The 18,357-nt window shown below is 39.7% G+C and overlaps 1 protein-coding gene across 1 annotated transcript in view; it reads left to right on the top strand.

Moving 5' to 3' along the window:
* The window catches only part of LOC110982231 (SH2B adapter protein 2-like), a 38,297-nt gene that overhangs the window by 2,527 nt on the left and 17,413 nt on the right, over positions 1-18,357 (top strand). The window contains exons 2-3 of the mRNA XM_022240511.2: positions 14,984-15,085; positions 15,742-15,845. Coding sequence (XP_022096203.1) covers positions 14,984-15,085; positions 15,742-15,845 — 206 coding nt within the window. The remainder of the gene's footprint in view (positions 1-14,983; positions 15,086-15,741; positions 15,846-18,357) is intronic.

Genomic DNA, 18,357 nt, shown 5'->3' with positions numbered 1-18,357 from the left:
GACTTGTGTTTCCGGTCAATCCCTCACTCCCCCTGGTTTCCGGTTTCCACCAACTTTACGATGCTTTTCACTAAATCTTTGTTCATCATGCATAAGTGCATAAGTCTCCTTAATCAAAGAGAGGGTGTCTTGACTTAAAGTATTACACTATATACCAGTATGTTTAATGCTCGCGTAACACACATTTCTGATAATAACTGAAAGTTTGGCCCAACCCTGTACAACTAGCAAAATGCCTACACTACTGACACATTCTGATACTGCAGTCCAAGCCAGGCAATTATAATGAAACAGAACCATGCATCCAAAGCCGGGTTTCTTGTGTAATGCCGTGCAAGCACTGAATAGAGATTCCTGATTTGAATCAGGTACCCTACATTTTCTGCTGATTCTGTTTGATTGAGCAGGGTTCCCACCGAGGTGAATTGCTGAATGTACTTGGCATTGCAACCATGCAAAAGAAAAAAACCCTGTGAATCTAATAAGCATCAGACATGTACAGTGTACGTGTTCATGTATATCATTTATGCATGCTTTGACTGGTCGGACCAGGCAGAGTTTTATCCAGTTTGATTGGCAAATTAGCCAGGTGAGCATATAGGCTTACTGTATTCATCAGAAAACAAGGAAAACCTTAAGAAGAAAAAATTGAACGAGTTGATGCAGGAGTTACATACATGTACATACAATATATATCATCAAACAAATGGCATCGTGTTTCTGGTTTTGAGTTCGAAATTGACCCAATTCAAAGTGAAGTGTTGGCAGTTAAATTATAGAAAGCTTTTTTCCCAGTCCCAAGCTCAGAAAAAGGATTCCCTTGATTTTGAAATGGAAAATCCAGCAATGTTTCACTTGACGTCAATGATGGTTCTGTGTCATGGTGGAAAGCACAGTTGTTGGTTTTTGCACGGAGCAATTGTCACAGAACAGTGGCCCCCGTACTTTGCTTACTACCATAGGTTTGGGCCACTGTAAGTGTCCAGTGATACATGTGTAGCATCATCACCATGGTGACTGGATTTGTCTATGGGAAGCCAGAATACGTAAGTGATTCACACTACAGCACGCCACCAAGAGTTTGCCAAAGACAGCCCACTTTTCAAGTTTACAGTTGACACGCTGCCGTGATCAAGCGCACTTCTAACGTAATCTAGGGATATTTGATTGATTGAGGCATTCCTTGCACCACACAAAACCATCATTTTGACTAGTTACCATACCTAACACCCATTCACAATGAGCAATTTTGAATTTTCAACCAAGATAAACAAACATTTACAAAAAATTCAAGTTATCAATGCGCAGTATCGACTATTTATTCCACAATGCACTGCGAAAAGGCCTCTCCATGACAGCCTCTTGCTGGCGCACTGCATTGTGAATCGTCTGTAATGGAGTTAAAGGGAAAAATATCAATTGAAATATCTGCATAGTCTTTCTGTTCATTCACCAAGTTAGAAATTGATGCCTTTTTGTATCCAAGAACCCAGCTGAAATTAAAATGTCTGTGTGTGAGGGAAAACGGTCATTAGATAATCTTGTGTACAGTGTGTCTGTATGAAAAAATTTGGTACTGATGCATTTTAACGCAGTCGAGAAGCTCATTTCTGCATAAATTTGAATTACAGGATACTCTTCACACATGGATACGTGTACATACCGGTACATGTACATGTACATGGTTGTATGCATGTACACGTATACCAAAAAGATGGAATTACATGTACATTACAAGTTTTTTAAATTCTTTTAAAGATTGTAAAAATCTGTGGCATGGAAATGGTTTAAATTAAATGGCAAATATTGTTATATCTGATAAAACTGTTTAAAGGTGCTACTCCGTGCATCATTTAGTTTACAAGAATGATACAGCAGAATCTATTTTTTTCAGCTTGCAAAACAATCATAATTTGGTTTAGCAGCTGTTTTGCTTTTAAATAAAAGTCGGCCCTCAGCAACAAAGTTGTACCTACACTATCACGTACAGTACATGTACATGAGGAACATGTGAATGAGATTTCAGCTACTTCCGTCAAGTAAAAATGTGAAAAAATTGTTGAAAAATACTAGTTCATTCCGGTACATGTGCATTTTTGCCTATAAATGGTGGATACCGCAGTGTCCTACAATATCAGTCACATCAATTGCCAGCATATCAACAAAGTTCTGCAAGGTTGATGCTACCGTGCCCATCACACTCACATGACATGTTTGAGACTGCAGAGCACTCATGTACAGGCTATAGGCTTAGGAATTGTATCCTGTTTTAGAAAAAGAGTTTACTGCAAATAGGATCAAGGGTTGTAAGAAATCTTAATAGTGAAAGATGTCAAACATGGAACTCTTACGCAAGTCCCTGTATTGGACCCTGGCAAGGTGAGGTGTCAGTGACTTGGCCCCCTTCGGGTTTTCTTCATGGTCTGCTGGGTTGGATTACGCCCAGACAGTGATTAAGTTGGAGGCTACATGTATGCATTTTAACCAGCAAGGCCTGTTTTTTATGACATAACCTCTTGAGGAAGAACCAGGCCCCTGGATGGACACAATGCTCTATATATAACAGTTGGGCTATCTAGACATGATAAATCTTCTCTTTGACTACTGCCAATAAATTTCTTGAGGACAAAAGGAGAAAGACTTCAGGATCTTTTTTGTGAAGCGATCTCTCGAGACCAGTGTACATTTTTGCAAGTTTTGCTGCATCTTCTGAAGATTGCCTAACAATATACAGTGCATAGTGAATTCTTGAACTTTGAAATTGTGAAAACTCAGGTTTTTGCTGTTTGTGAATGATGAAAGTTTCTTGTGACCCTCTTTAGTGTTTTTCCCTCCCCAAAACTTTGGAGATGTAGGTCTTGTCTCATTTCAGGCTCTATGATCCAAGTACCCAAGGTCTGTGGCTACCAGAAGTGGCCCTATGCTGCACTTTCCCCCTTAATAAGATCTCCATAATTGGTTTGAAGGACATTGTTTGTAGGTTTACATACACTATCTACATGTACATGTACATGTACATGTAGGCCCCTACTGTACATAACAAACAGAAAGCACACATACATGTACATACAGGTATGAAGTTTGAAACTTTGATTGCTCACAATGAAAAAGTTGGCAGTTGCAGTGGCCTTGCACAGTAGCGAGGCGTCTGCACTATTGAAAGAACAAAATATGTCTGCAGACATGCAGTTTTTCCTGGTGCCAGCAGTGTAGCCACTAACTCCAATCTTCCTGCCCTTCCCCAACCTCTTCCCCTACCCTCTTTCCTTCTGTCCCTGATCGCCCTTACCTCAGTGAAATTGATGTAAATACTTGCACAGGTGATTACCTTTTTTCTTTCAGAACCTGGAAGCTTGCATAAATTCTAAACGTACCAACGTAGCCAGAAATTACTCGACCTGGACTTGAATTTGTGACACCAATTCAAAAAGTAACTTTGCAATGTACAGTAGGCAAATTTAGCTTTTCAAAAGTTGAACATCTACTGGGCCAGATTTTATCAGGAAGTTTTTTTTTTGTGGGGGGGGGATTCTGTAAAATTGCATTCACAACCTTCCTATAATTTGAACTATCACATCCTTTTCACAACATCCATTCACTTGTGTGTAATGCTTGAGTGGGAGGGGGTTCAGAGTTTGAATCAGCATTGTCATTGTAAGGCGTACATATACGTGTAGTATTCAGTACTTGAACTCTGCCATTCATGTGCACAGTGTATGTGGAAAAAGGAAGTGCTCGGTGCACAGTTTAAAATAAAAATGTTCTGCACTCATGAAGTTGGATGAGTACACTTGTGGCATGACATCGCAACCCAGCAACAGTGGTCAATCGTGGCCACTTTGTCATGTTTGTTGTGTTTTGTTCCAGTCTGGTACTGTTGAAAATTCTCATACAAAAATGGTGCATGCTGGTACAGATATGGAAAGTTTATTTCTACGTGTACAGTGTATTACTTGAGAATTGAAGAACAAATTGAGATGGAAGTGGGTATTTTTCACACTTCAGCATGTGCAATGTACATTCACACACTGGCAAGAGGGAGGGTTGTGGGTTACACAGATTTAGTATGTACAGTGCCATGTCACAAGCTCTATCTACCGAGAAATGGTGGATCCACTGTTACTGGTACATAATTTCAAACACATGTTTTGGTATTTTACATTTAACAAAAGTGTTTCTGGCAGGAAGGACAGCTCTAACCAAAGGCTGTAGCCACAAGGCTCAACTACCGGACCTAACTGACCAACAACTATAACAGTTGCTGGAGCCTTGCAGTGCACTGCAGCCTCATGTATGAAGTGCAGTGCAAATGCTGAGAGACCGAATCAAGAATGCCTAGTTTTTAAACGTAATGATTTCTTGTACTTTATCATTATCATTTTAATGTGTACATGCATGTACATGTACAATGTACATACAGCGTGTTGCTCAGTGATGCGTTTAACTGGCACATTTGCATCTCCCCAGACCCTACTCAGTTACATACAGACGTGTATTGGTCACGTCCCGTTTTCATGTTTGTGGCCCACTCTGTACATAAATGGCTCCCAGCCATTTCAAGAAATATGACTTTCCATCATGTACATGTATAACCAGTATAAGTGAAAGTAAAGTAAAAGATGTCATGCATATTTTGGTATTCTGTGTCCTCCAAGACATACAGTACATGTACACGTACTCAAGTTCTTGTCAATTTAATGTACAATAGGAGATAATGAAGGTCACCTTTTAACGAATTTGTGTGTAGTTTTCTCTTCTGTGGATGATTGAATTGAGATGCAGCTCCCATCGCCAACCCCGTGTATGTGTAATCATTATTGTGTAGGGCCTGCATGTACATGTATGTGATTTGCTTACATTGTAGGCCCCTTACTGTATGTGTGCATGTTACCATGGAATCCCAAAATGGCACAAAATCAGCACCTACACTGTAAAGTTTGTAAACATGCAAAGTACTATACACGTACATGAACATGTCTTCTGCTGATGTAATATGTCCTACATGTAGCCTTCATATCCTGCATGTACATGTACATAGGCCTACCGGTACATACATGTACATGTAGCAGGCTTGATAACCCAATCTCGCCATGCAGATCAGTTTTAGATTACAGCACGGATCCTCTATGAGTAGAGAGTCCGTGATTACAGTGAGATATGGAGTGTGTCCATGACTTACGGTACCAGTACATGTACAAGTAAGGTACATATACCGGTAGGGTTAATGAAGTGAAGATGTACATGTATGGTTAATGAAATGAACATGTACATGTATGTGCATAGTGGACATTTATTCAAGTTTGTATATATATACTGTGTACATTGTTAGTTTTACCGTCTTCAATCCCAAAACATATTTTATGGAGGTACATGTACATGTATACGTATGTACATGTACGGGTACAAGGTACCCTCCCCCTTGACCATGGATGTACTTCATTAGGATTAGAGTTACATGTATTGCACTTATATACATGTATGTACGGTCATTTGCTACAGACTCGATACATTACAAACAATAATACACCATAAATCAGATACGTTTTCAATTTGGCAATGAATTCCCAGTAAATGTACACATGTACTTGCTTGCTGAGAAGTACATGTACATGTACCATAGATCTATACATGTAAAGTTTATTTTGGAAAGTGAGTTTGACAAGGGGGAATTCACCTCATATTGGGCAAACTCCCAAAAGACCAAAGGTTTTTCTATACACTACGCTATTAATGTAGCATTTATAACCTTGAAGGGCAGTGCTTCAGTGCCATAAAAGAATGGTTCAGCAAATCCACACATGTACAATATACAGTTACTCCCACGCATGTCAGCACTCTAAGTGAACTCTACTCTATGTGAAGTCTAATGACGATATGTATCCAGCAGGCCTACGTACATGTACATGTGTATACTCCTAGCAAAGAAGAAACCAAAGTATTTCATAGTACTCTGCAGGCCAGAAAATAAAAGAAGTTCCCAACTACATGTACATTGATCAAGTTCAAAACAATTGAAATTCTGAATATTTCAAAATGATTACTTCTTGGGCATTATTTGATTGTTCAGTTAAAGTCGAAAAGGTAGAATAGTTATGTTTACAAAAATGTCAAAGCTATGCAGGTGTCTCTAGCATTTTTTTTATCACCTACAGTATTGCTTTCAGTGGATTTCTGTGCGCGAGAATGAACCACATTACACTTACATACATGCAGGCCTGCATGTACATCCATGTGTTGTCACAATGTACCGGCCGTATACCTGTACCATTATTGAAGTGAAAAAATACGTGTACAAGACATTTCTCTGTGTTTTAGATGAGGTCAGCACAAGTTGGTTTACTGACAACCAAACTGTCCCCTAAGCAAGACTCTGGCCCTTTTTAAAGGATTTTTATGACAAAATTTGTTTACTTTGTCCATTACTTGTACTAGATGTAAATGTACAGGTATGTACTGCATGCACCCTGTGTGTCAACTTGACAAACATGCAGGTGATATCACTGTACAGGTGCATCTTCATATCTTTAATTAGTACAAAAATTGAATCCTATTCAAGGTCACATTTTAAAAGTGCCCGGTTTACTTTTTTGTGAGAGGGGTGGGGAAGAAATCATCTCTATCAAAAAGAAATGCATTTGAAACTTGGACATGAATTAGGATGCTGTCTGTATCGCAAGAGCTAAGTTATTAGATTGAGATCTGTCAATTCTAATTGAATACGTCTCTGCCAATTATGCTGTGCATTTGGCCGGGATATGTCTCTCGACAGACACGAGGCTGGCTATGATGGGAGAGAACGACTAGACAGGCCATGATGAAGTGGCCTGTCATTTATGTGGGAAAAGGCTTCAGTAGAAGAGGGTTTTCTGCATAATTTCGTTTTCATCAAATGACGTGACCATTACCTGTACTGAGTAAATATTCCCCCCCCCAGAAGCACATTAGCTAATTGTTTTGTTGAAATAGATGGGTAGATTTGCCACAGTCACTTCGTCCAAATTTGTAATAAATGTACACCCCTACGCACATTATACCGGTAGCACCAGGACGCATACATTTGCGGGTAATTGAATACTCTGCAATGGTGTGTATCTCCTGCACAGTTGCTTGAAAATGAATTCCTCTAAATGCATTTTTTCGAAGAACAATGACAAACATGTAAATGCAACATTTGTTAATGTTTCCACAGTTCTTCTTATATGTACATGTACGAGTAAACAGTACAAGGAAAGCAATGCACCAGAACAGCCAAGGTAACATGAGCAAAGCAGAACCACTTCCATGCTTGTAAAGACTGTTTTGTATTTAATGTTTTTTATAAACTTTATTTGGGCCTATCAGGTGAAAGTAGTTACCAATAGTAATCATGCCTCCCTTCATATATCTCCAGTGTTTCCGGGAACTCAAGTTTTAGTAACTTGTGAAACACATTTGTTGCGTTTCGTTCCATGTTTGTTTAAAATTTTGACTGAGTCAGTCCAGGTTTGTAATCCATTTGTTTCATTGTTCATTGCAGCAAAAATCGAGGAAGTAAGGAAAGAAATTCACATATGTATCAAATTTGTCCCATGACTCACCGTGACAGCAGGTTATCGGGAAACTTTGCAGGAACACCCACGTTTCACATGCTATTACATACCAGTACGAATGAAAATCTGGTGGTTTTTCATGTTGAAAGTTTGACATTTGGAAGGAAATGAAGCACAACCCTTCCTTCTGGCTCCTAGTTTGTACATTACATTTGTACATGTATGGTATTGTACTTGAAACAATAGCTCTACATGCACCCTCATGGAGATTTGTTATATCAAACACACTGCACTGGAGGGTCAGGTACAAAATATATTGAAGGACCCCTCCAGAACCAATTTATTTTTATGGGGGTGGATTGGACTTGTTTTTTTGGGGGGGGGAGGTGCAAAAGATTGGGAAAGTTTGTCATGTAAATAGTTTATGGTTTTTGAGAGGTGAGACTACATTTATAAAGAATTTAAAAAGAATTTGCACCTTTTGGGGAGGGAGGCATGCTACATTATCCCATTGAACCCCTTCCCATCCGCCCTGAAATAATGCATCATCAACTGCATCATACCGCTACATGTACATGTACATGTACGTGCATACATGTACATGTACACCTGTACAGTATGTAGGCCTATAATTTGGTAGATCCTCTTATGAAGTTAGGACACATTCAGGCTTTCAACTTGTTTCATTTACAAAATTTTTAAAGTGATGCCTCAAAACCCCTCAGAATATACATGGATGCCACACACTTACTGAAACACTTTTAAGATACAGTTTTGGTCAAAAAAGTCATCAAAAATGTTTTTGTATCAGTTTCATTCATTTGCTTTCTTTCTCTCCAGAAACAAGGAAGCAGCACGGGGAGATGCTGGTGTTTGTCTTTCCATTGTGATGGCCTCTTTTGTAACCTGATTTTATTTGAACTTGGTTTTGGAAGTGTCCTGTTTTTGTTCATTTGCCGGATCAGAACCTGAGGTACTGAAAGAGATGAGGAAGATATTAATTAGCTACAGAAAACGTTCCGTCTCAATTGCGCTCTTGAGCCCGAAGCAGAAGTTTTCCTTGAATGCAGCAGGAATGTGTTTTCTCAATATATCATCACACAGCCCCAATTTGGGCATCTTTTATTTCCTTTCATAGGCATGTATATTCAGCCCTACAACATACATGTACATGTATGTGGGCGAGGAAAGTTACACTTTCACATCTCATGCAGGTACATGTATGTTTGTACCGGTACATGTACGTGTAGATGTGCATGCATACATGTACATTTACATGTACCGGTACATGCACTTTGTTATGTATATACATGTAGGTGTGTGCATTATGGTACATATGCAGCTCATATGCACCATACACCCTACTTTGTAATTGTCTGTATCATCTGGTACATGTACATGTGCTGTTTCTAGGTCACACATTCATTGACAGATTACTAACTGTTACTAGCCTGAGCCTAAATATTTGGACATGTCTTAGACTAAATAAAACCCTTATCTGTTGGCTATTTTGAGGTCAGGTTTTGCAAGACCTCTGTAACTTTCACCTTGGCTATTCTGCCATTGCCTGACACACAAACTGATGAGAGTACCTCATGGATGTACATTTTGTTCTGTCTCACACTTTACAATATGTATCTAAAATTGTCATAACAACTTGGGGTTGCATGTATTTGTCATGCTTAGTATACAATTTATACACAGCATGAAGACATGTGGTGCTCATATCAAAATCATTTTTAGGCCAAAGAAAAAGACTCCGGTTTCTTGTCACGGGCTTGGTCCAAAAGTGGTACAGTGACACGTTTTTTTACTTCTTTTTTTCCCTTGGAAATGATGTACAGTGTACATGCACATACACTTTAGAGTGCATGGCCTTGTTACCATGAGAAGTGCGAATTAACAACTTTGAATTAATAAAAAGACCATAAAGTATGACGAGAGGCGATGGTTTCAGTCATCTCACTCAAACAAGAGGCTTCAATTCTTGGCAAGATTGAGCTTGTTAAAATACACTAACACAACCACAATGCAAAAATTAAATGCGAAGAATAAATGTTCAGCTCCAGTTTCTAGTTTTAAATGAAATTCTCACGAGGTGACATTCTTTGCACATTGTTTTCTGCTTTAGTTAGATTAGAAGAAACATGTTGCACATGAAATAGCCTCTGAAAAAAATTAATCGAAACAGTTCAGTTCCAGAGTCAAAATGAAAATGAAATTCTCGTAACGTAAATGATATACAGGGTGTCCACATAAAAAGTATACCGAGAAAATTACTGTAATAACAAAACTACGTTATATATGGGAAAGAGAAATATATCTCTAGAAAGGGCAGAATGTCCTCTTTGCAATGGTATACAGCTTGTGATGTTATTGACACAGATGAGTGAACAATCTAGACCGGTGTTAATGGTACTGAAATTGGCACTGTGACAAGTTTGCATTTTTCATAACCAAAGCTCAACCATGCAAGTGTGCAGAATACCAAATGCCTTTGCTTATAAGAAACAAGTTGCATATAAAACATTGGGGGAAAAATTCAGCTCAGAAAATAAAATCTCCTCTCACTCTAATCTACAAGTACCGGTACATGTACCTTTGTTCTGAGCAAGTGACGATGCATGAGTCGTTACATGTATGGCTTTCATAACGCGATGTCCATCGCCACTGCATGCACGCATGCGTATATACCGCCACTGCCTCACTGTATACCGACACTCAAATAGACTGGCCCCTCTAGGTTTGTTGCTTTAAAAGCATTTTCAATTTGTACGTAAGTAGGACACAAGACCACTTCCTTTGTCTGGTTCACAGACGTGGGCCTGGGTCTGAATCAATTGGCTACGGCTGGAATTACACCGACTATTTTGCAGTATCCACAGCCAGTTCCCATATATGTAGAATCATGCATAATATTAAGCCTCAGCCAACTAATTCGGGTACGGCCTTCGTGTAATGATACACGAATGATGTCATCTGATAAGAGCGCCCAGCTGACATGTACATGTATGGAGGCCCAGGGGGTTCCTTCACCGTACATATTACTCCACCCCACCATTGAAAACACATTAAAATTACGCGGTAGCAGAATTCTTAGCTGCCGATCAAGTAAGTTTGGCGGCTTTTGGAAATTGTTTAATGCAAAATAAAAAAATTCTTTATTTTGCCGGCGCGCAGGTTTACAGCGATGTGTGCGATGACCAGAAACCAGAGACTTTTTTGGCCTTATTGACTGGAAACTATCAAATGAGGAAATTTACTTTTTGATGGCTTCCTTTTTGGAAAAGTGTTGCTTGTTGGGTGCTTGACTTTTAGTGCTTATCTCATCCAAAATATCCCGAAAATGTACGTACATGTACATGTATGTGTACAGTTGTGTGTTCACTGTACAGTGCCCATGTGTTCCTAAAGGGAGAAAATTGAGGTGGACTCATTTTTTTGAATTTTATTTTCAATTTCTTTATCTTCACTGTCCTCTGATTTTTGGCTGGGAAGTCTGTATACCTGCAGCTGTACTTGAGTAAGTGAAGAGTCTGGCAATAGTTGTGTGACCTTGAGTAGGGAAATGTACAGACCTTTTGAACATAATAGGCTAGACTAAATTGTACTCTCACAAAAGACCTTATGGTTAGGGGGCTAGCCACTGAATAGAACAACAAACACCTAAATGGAAGTTCTGGTTCCTCAGGCGCGAAAACGAATGATATATTTTAGTATACCTGGATTGGTTTGTTCCTCTCAACAGGAGCTTTTTCTCTGGTTCCGTAGGCCTTTATTTTTAACGTTTTGCAGTTTCCAAAAGTGTACCTGTGTGTACTAGGGGAATGTGTTTGCCAATCTGATGATTGGCTCCACATACGTTTTTGAAATTGTGCATTCTGCAGTTTACATGTACATGGACGAATATGGCTTGGCTTCTTCATATGTATATCTGCATAGCTTTATACCAATTCCAAGAGCATTGAGTCAGATGGTGATTTGATGATCAACTTCACTATACAGTACAGGCATATCCATGTACATGTACATACATGTACATGTGTATGTACATGTACATGTACTGGTATGACTGGTAGTACCAATACAGGTACATGCATGGCGTATAACGATACTTACACCTGGGCAAAAATTTCTGAGTTCTTGTCAAAGTGTGGTCAGAAGCCCTCGTAAAACCTCATGGCCCTGGCTGTTACTGGCAGGTATTTATGATTACATTTCTACAAGAATTATTGGAGCTGAGCAGGCATGACAGCTGTACTTTATGAAAAGACAGAACTATCCCTTCCAATTTGCGTCGGTCTGGAATTTGAGGCTGAGTGTTCCTGGAAAAACGCTGTTCATAGCTGCAGGGCTTTATGTGATACATGTACCGTACATGCACATTACATGTAAGCTTTAGGGCTTCAACTCAAGAGACACATCTATATGTAATAAGAGATGTACAGTACGTGTATGCTGAAACCATTTGTAAGATTGGCGCTTGGCTTTGTAAGGGGCATACACTTCAGATCGAATGTTTTTACCAAAAACGCATGCTCTGTCAATCGTGAACATCAAGAAAAGTAATAAACAACTGATCATGAGAAAGGATTACCAGTACATAAGTTGATCAGCAGGCATGTATGGGTACATGATGGATTTACAGTAGCTGGTGAATGGGTATCATGCAAATCCAGTTTTGTGTTTTGAATTTTTTGAGCCCTGTTTTTGCCTTTCTCCTTTTTCTTCTGCGCTGAACTGGTTATCTAATAATTTTAAAGACACAAATTTTCACAAAGATATGAGTTTCAACTCTCTTTTTTTTGGAGGCCCCCTCCTTTTTGTGAATACTACCGTACCAGTAGATCTTTCACTGTAAGAATAGTGTCATCACATACTGTAGTCACTAAACAAGTTAAGTAAACCCATGAATTTGAAAGGAAAAGAACTTTCATTATTCCCCCACCATGCACTGCAAATGCAGGTTTACTTGCATTTCACACACTACCTGTAGCTTCTAGGAATGGCCAAATACCTTATCCGGTAGAAGTTGAGCAGTGAATTTCTTGAAGAGCATCAAGCTTTTTATTGATAACCTGATACCCTAGTTAATTTTTATCATACAGTGGTGTCTTATGATCTGCCCCCTACATGCAGACAAATCACATCCCTGCCTTCTGTGACATTTGTAAACTAAGTGTACACTCAAAAGAATCTGGGCCATACCCCCCGGTACACGTACCGGTATTTATTCAGCCCCCGTACTGCAAGGATTTCTCAGAATCTTGTCCAGTGCACTGACGTGCTTGCGAGGAAAGAGTAACCTAGCGATGAGGACAGCTCTGCTGGAAATACCATGATATTTTCCCGGGGCTGAGAACGTAACATGCACTGGTCAGGCTACGATCTTTCGATATTCCCAGTGGTCCTTGCATGGAGGTTTTGCAGAATTGCCTTTTAAACAGAAAGCGGTGCCTTAGGCAACTTTAAAGCTCGCTGTATGAAGTGAGGCTTAGGGCAAGATCTTTCAACATCCGTTGATGTCCATTTAATAATTGAATGTACCGGTACATGTTTAAACAAAAGTTCATTTTCGTTTTAACTCTTGAAAAATCGTTGCTTTGCTACAAATTCCGATTCTCAGTGTATTTTCCCCTCTCTGCCAAACTTGATTTCAGTTATTGACCATGGTGGCATCAAAGCTGATTACAGGCTGTTCCATGTTTGAATGAGTGCATGTTGATTGTTGAGGTGAATGAATGAATCCTCCCAAAAGAAAAGAAGGACCTACATGTACATTGTACATCTTCAAGGGTGGATCCAGAGCCAGATTTTCGAGTGGGGGGAGGGAAGACTTGGTGGGGGGTTGACCAAAAAGTTTATCGTAACCTATTACGCCCTTCCTGAGGGGTTAGGCAACATTTAGGGGCTTTTTAAATGATTTTTGGAGCACTGGAAATGAAACAGACCAAAATATTCACCTCTCTCATTATTTGTTTCAAAAATGGGAGGGGGCTCTTTGGGAGGGGGGTGTGGCCCCCTGCTGGCTCTCCCAGATTGGCATTTTTAGATGATGAGCAAACATCTACCTATTTTGTACATGTACATGGACCTTTCAGGCTACACTGTGCTGGAAATATTGGCAGAGGCATTGTCAGACAAATAGGTTTCAAGGCCCTGTGCTTTTATTCAAACAGGTAACTTTCCACAGTATTTTTACCTTGACAGACATTAATTGCATGTAGAGTTTTAAAAAGTGGCCTTGTCACTTTTTTTCATCGTTTGATTTCTGAAGAGAGATGCATGTAGTCTCATCTTAGATCCAGGGCTGCTCAATTCTTTGCACATACAAGTCAGAGAAAATACAAGCAGTTGTGATCGGAGGTTGTTTGGCATTGTTTTTATGTTGATCGATCCAGGGCAGCTCCGGTAGTATCATAAAATGCTTCTTGCACATGATTTTCCTTTGCCCCCCCCCCACACACTGAATAGTCCCTCAAGGGAGGTGGGTATGTTGTAAATAAAAGTAGTCTTTGTGAGAGAGTGGTGATACAGTCAGGACCATTGCCACAAATACAGAGCGCCACCCTGCCAGCCAAAGTGCACGCCACTTGTATCTGTCTGTGCAAAAACAACTTGTTTGTCCAGAAGCACCCGTATCTTGTAACTTGCCCCTAGGGGAAGACAGGGACTGGAATGGTAAAGTCAGACAGGGCGAATGTTTATGAACTGATCTTTCTTCTCCAGTCAAGAGGCCTCTGTCAAAAATTGTGAAAAAGAAAGAAATCCAAACATGGGTGGTCAGTGACTTTTTCTGTAGAATGTATCACTTTTTTGTCAGCTGTTGAAATGTGACTTTTTGTCCATGAATATTTGTAAAAAGTGTCTGGGCCCAAACCTGACTCTATTTCATCACTGCAAAACAGAACCCAAATGATTAAAATGAAAGAGACTGGCCAGTATTTGAACATACCGGTAACATTTACATAAATTTACATCTGTATCTGTCCCAACATACATGTAGTTGTACTAGTAGTGAAGAAAAGTTGGGAGAAAACACTGATTATTTTCTTCCACTTTTAATACTCCATCAAACTTTATTACTGATTATGATTTATTCCTTGACTATTCCTGTTCGCCTTAAAACCCACCTGACCCTCCCCCAATGCCCAGAAACTGTCTCCCTCCCCCCCGAGAAAACATGACATAGACCAATGCAAGTTCCCACATCTTTGAATCGGACATGTACCGGTACGTGTACATGTGCATGTATGTATGTGGATGTTTCTTCTTACATGTAGATTCACACAAGGTACATGTACGAGTACATGTACATGTATGCGCATGTATTTCAAGTCAACCAAACTTACAGGGTGTTGGCTTTGACTTTTCCTGAATGCAATCTGTTACTTACGTGTGAGCTCGATTTGTACAGTTGATTTAGAACTCTCTTTTGGGTTATTCTTCTGCAGTCCAACAAGCCCAGGAACGGTATCTTTTGCTTCCTAATAGAAGAAGCCAGGGAAACAACTGCTCTGGAACTACCCGAAAAGGATAACACATTTGTCTTGAAGGTAAGAATGTTAATAAAAAAAGGTAATTTATTGGCAGCTTTATTGTTACAAATTACACATACCGGTTTGATGTAAAACACAGTGAAAAGGGCCAGTCTTGGGAGTAGTGTTTTCCCTATGATTATAAATCTCGGCTTGGTTTCAGCACTATACTCGTACAGCATACATACATGATACTTGTGAATAGCGATATTCAAACAATTTTTTTGGAGATACAGACATGTAAGCTTGTTTTCCTCAAGGACATCTGTTGTGGCATTTGCGTGTGTAGCAGGCCTGTAATGTGAAATACAGAGAACTGTTTTTCCCCAAGGGTCATTGGTCCAAGACCCTTGATAATTTTTAGCTTCAGGGTTGACAAAACATAAATGTTTTCTTGCATGGTCAAAGTAATTAAAGTTTGGTTGCCTAAAGAGATTTTCTGTCTTCTTGTACTGGTAAACGTACATCAAAACCTTTAAAAAAATCCCTTATCTAAGTTCAATTAGTTAAGTCCTGAAAAAAGTTCACATGCCTGTTCATGTAAAACCTAATATCACTTCACAAAGAGAGGTGTCCTCCTTTTTTCTTAACAACAGCTGTGTGCGGCAGCAGTTGTTTTGCTAATTGTCTCATGAATAATTAAAGGCTGGGTTTTATTTTATTGAATTTTTCAGGGAGACAACAGCCTTGAATTTGTCATCGAAGCACAGAGCATGCAAGACATGCGCTCCTGGCTGACCAACATTCAGGCCTGTATGCAGTTGCCCAGTTTACCAAGGTGAGTAGTCAGTCTGCTTGCTTGAGCAACACCCAGAAGATTGCTACAATTTTGCATAGTTCCTGTAATTTGTTTCAATGATTGATGAGGGAGGGGGAAGAGGTGTTTTCTTTTATCCTTGCAAAACTAGGAATATTTCGATTAAAAGTTGAAAATCTTATCTACATGTACAAGGGACCCTATGTACCATGTATGTAGGTTGTTTTAGAATTGCATGTATGGTACATATACCAGTACATGGAACTGGCATGTTAGGAAACCTATGTGCTCAAGCAGACCTGAGGTGAAAACCAGTCACAACAAATATTTACATACATGTAGACTCACATTTTTGTGTAGCAAATATTTTCTCTACTAAGCAAATACATACATTTACACGTATGTGCACCTGGCAGCTCTGTGAAGTTGACCCCTGAGTTGTTGAACCCATGGCCGCAGAATTGGGAGTAGGATTTAGAATTGTATTATTCAAATTGGAATGGAAATTCTCCAGCAGTTGGACACCAGAGGTGCTCCCCGATCATTTTGAAACAAAAAAAAATGAGTTTTACCGGTACCTTAGGCTATTCTCCCTTCTCTTTCCAATTGTGCCACATTGTGATGGACAGCCACGCGGAACCGGGCAAAGTTATTGACCCTTTGTGGAGCATATTCATGAAGGTCCCTTGCCCATAGCTACCTTGCCACAAACAGCTTTTGGAGTGTTCTGAAGTGCGGTGCGGTTTTGCACTTGCAAATCTTGCAGAATTGATTCAGTTAGGATGAGGTGATGAGAGTGGTCAGGAAAGGACAGCCTGTCTCTCCCTGCATAAAAAAAACCCAGAGTACCCAGATGCTACCGTTACATGCACCTGAGCTTTTGTCTGACTGTACATGTACTTGTATGATGCTTCACATGTATGGGTTGTATTTCACCTTTGAATGATCCCCACAGATTTAACAGTTCTCTTCATCTGTAAGGTGGATCTAATCAGGGGAAGTTAAATAGAATCGGGGTGTAACAATCAAAAGCTGTATAGTTGCAGATATAGTGAAATATATTTTATATTTGGCTTCTCACTTCAGTCCGTGCAGAGTTGCTAATAATGCTGATATTACAAGATTTGCAAACTCAAATTTTCACATCACCCTAGAAAAAAAGTAGTGAATGCCTTACATGTAGGTCAGGAGGGGGGAAATGTGTTTTTAAAAATGACTATCCATTTTTTTTTTCATCCTTAAAGATCCTTAAAAAGTTACCTTTTAAAGAGACTTGTTTGCATGGGCTTTCAGTTTCTAAACTGAAACAAAAAAGTGGTCAATGGTCTCCAACTCAGTGCCCCCTCTTTGTGATGGGTACCCCTCTTCTGAGGAGGGGAGGGTGGGATGGGGTGGGGAGAGTGCCCATTCATGAAAAAGATCACCAGGCGTACACGTACGGTACAGGGCACTGCGTACATGCACCAACATAAAGTACAGCCTTCATACATGTATATACAGTAGGTTGGAACACGCACATGCATGTGCATCATGAGTCATGTCTGTGGTCCCGTGCGCAGCCAACTACCAGGGGAGCCTTTGCCGCAGAAAAATAGGCCGCTAAATCTGGACTTTTCCCTGTTTGGTTCTTGGATGATTGGATCTGTGCTTTTTTGCGCTGTATGGAGCACCGGAGCGTACCTCAGGTGCTGATATTTTTGGACATGCTCCACTATTTCCTTGTTATCATGAGCGTATATAATGTAAGTCCAGCCAGTATGATTATTTCTCTGTCAAGGAACAGGTCCATCATATGCAACAGGTTATCATGTTGTCACAGGTTGTAAGCTTATGTGATAAATTAGAAGGATTCGTTAAATTTGTTTGTGGATTGTTCGTTTGAAAAAGGTTTCATTTCATGAAATCTCAAATGGACTAATACATTTACCATGTGCTTTATTGCCACATTGTAACACATTGAGGCTTTGGTCACAGAACAGACTTTGTTGGGCCATTGACTCCACGTACACACATCACAAGTCATTGTTTCTGAGTCCAGTCAAGTCTCAAGTCAAAAAAAAAAAATTGCGATACATGTCAAACAGGGGTCCAAGTCATCAATTCAAGTCAGCAACACCTGTGTTGAATGTCATTGCTATGCAAAATCAGAATACGTATACATGTGTACATACTGTACATGTTCTAGTAGGCCCACAGGCATTTTTGCACACGGTAGGTGGGACAGCTGCTTTCATTTTCAAACATCTTCTCCGGCACTCACTCAGCTTAAAATCAACAATATACTTTCGTTATTTCATATGCTACATGTACCACAGCAAGTGCATATTATACATATACATGTACCGGTACATGAGGCAATTTTATTTCCTTGTTGGGTCTACAGTAATTTCCCCCATAGGATTCATGTATTGCTGTCAGTTTATAATTCTGTTGTACTGTGCCGGTACATACTGGTACATGTATAGGTCATGTGTAGCAGTATGGTACATGTGCACAATCCTCCAATGTAGAGAGCTGGTTTGACGACTTCTAT

Source organism: Acanthaster planci, linkage group LG09, assembly GCF_054643075.1.
Source record: "Acanthaster planci isolate LZ-2023a linkage group LG09, COTS_SCS, whole genome shotgun sequence".
Lineage (NCBI taxonomy): Eukaryota > Metazoa > Echinodermata > Asteroidea > Valvatida > Acanthasteridae > Acanthaster > Acanthaster planci.
This window is presented reverse-complemented; position numbering and strand designations above follow the sequence as displayed.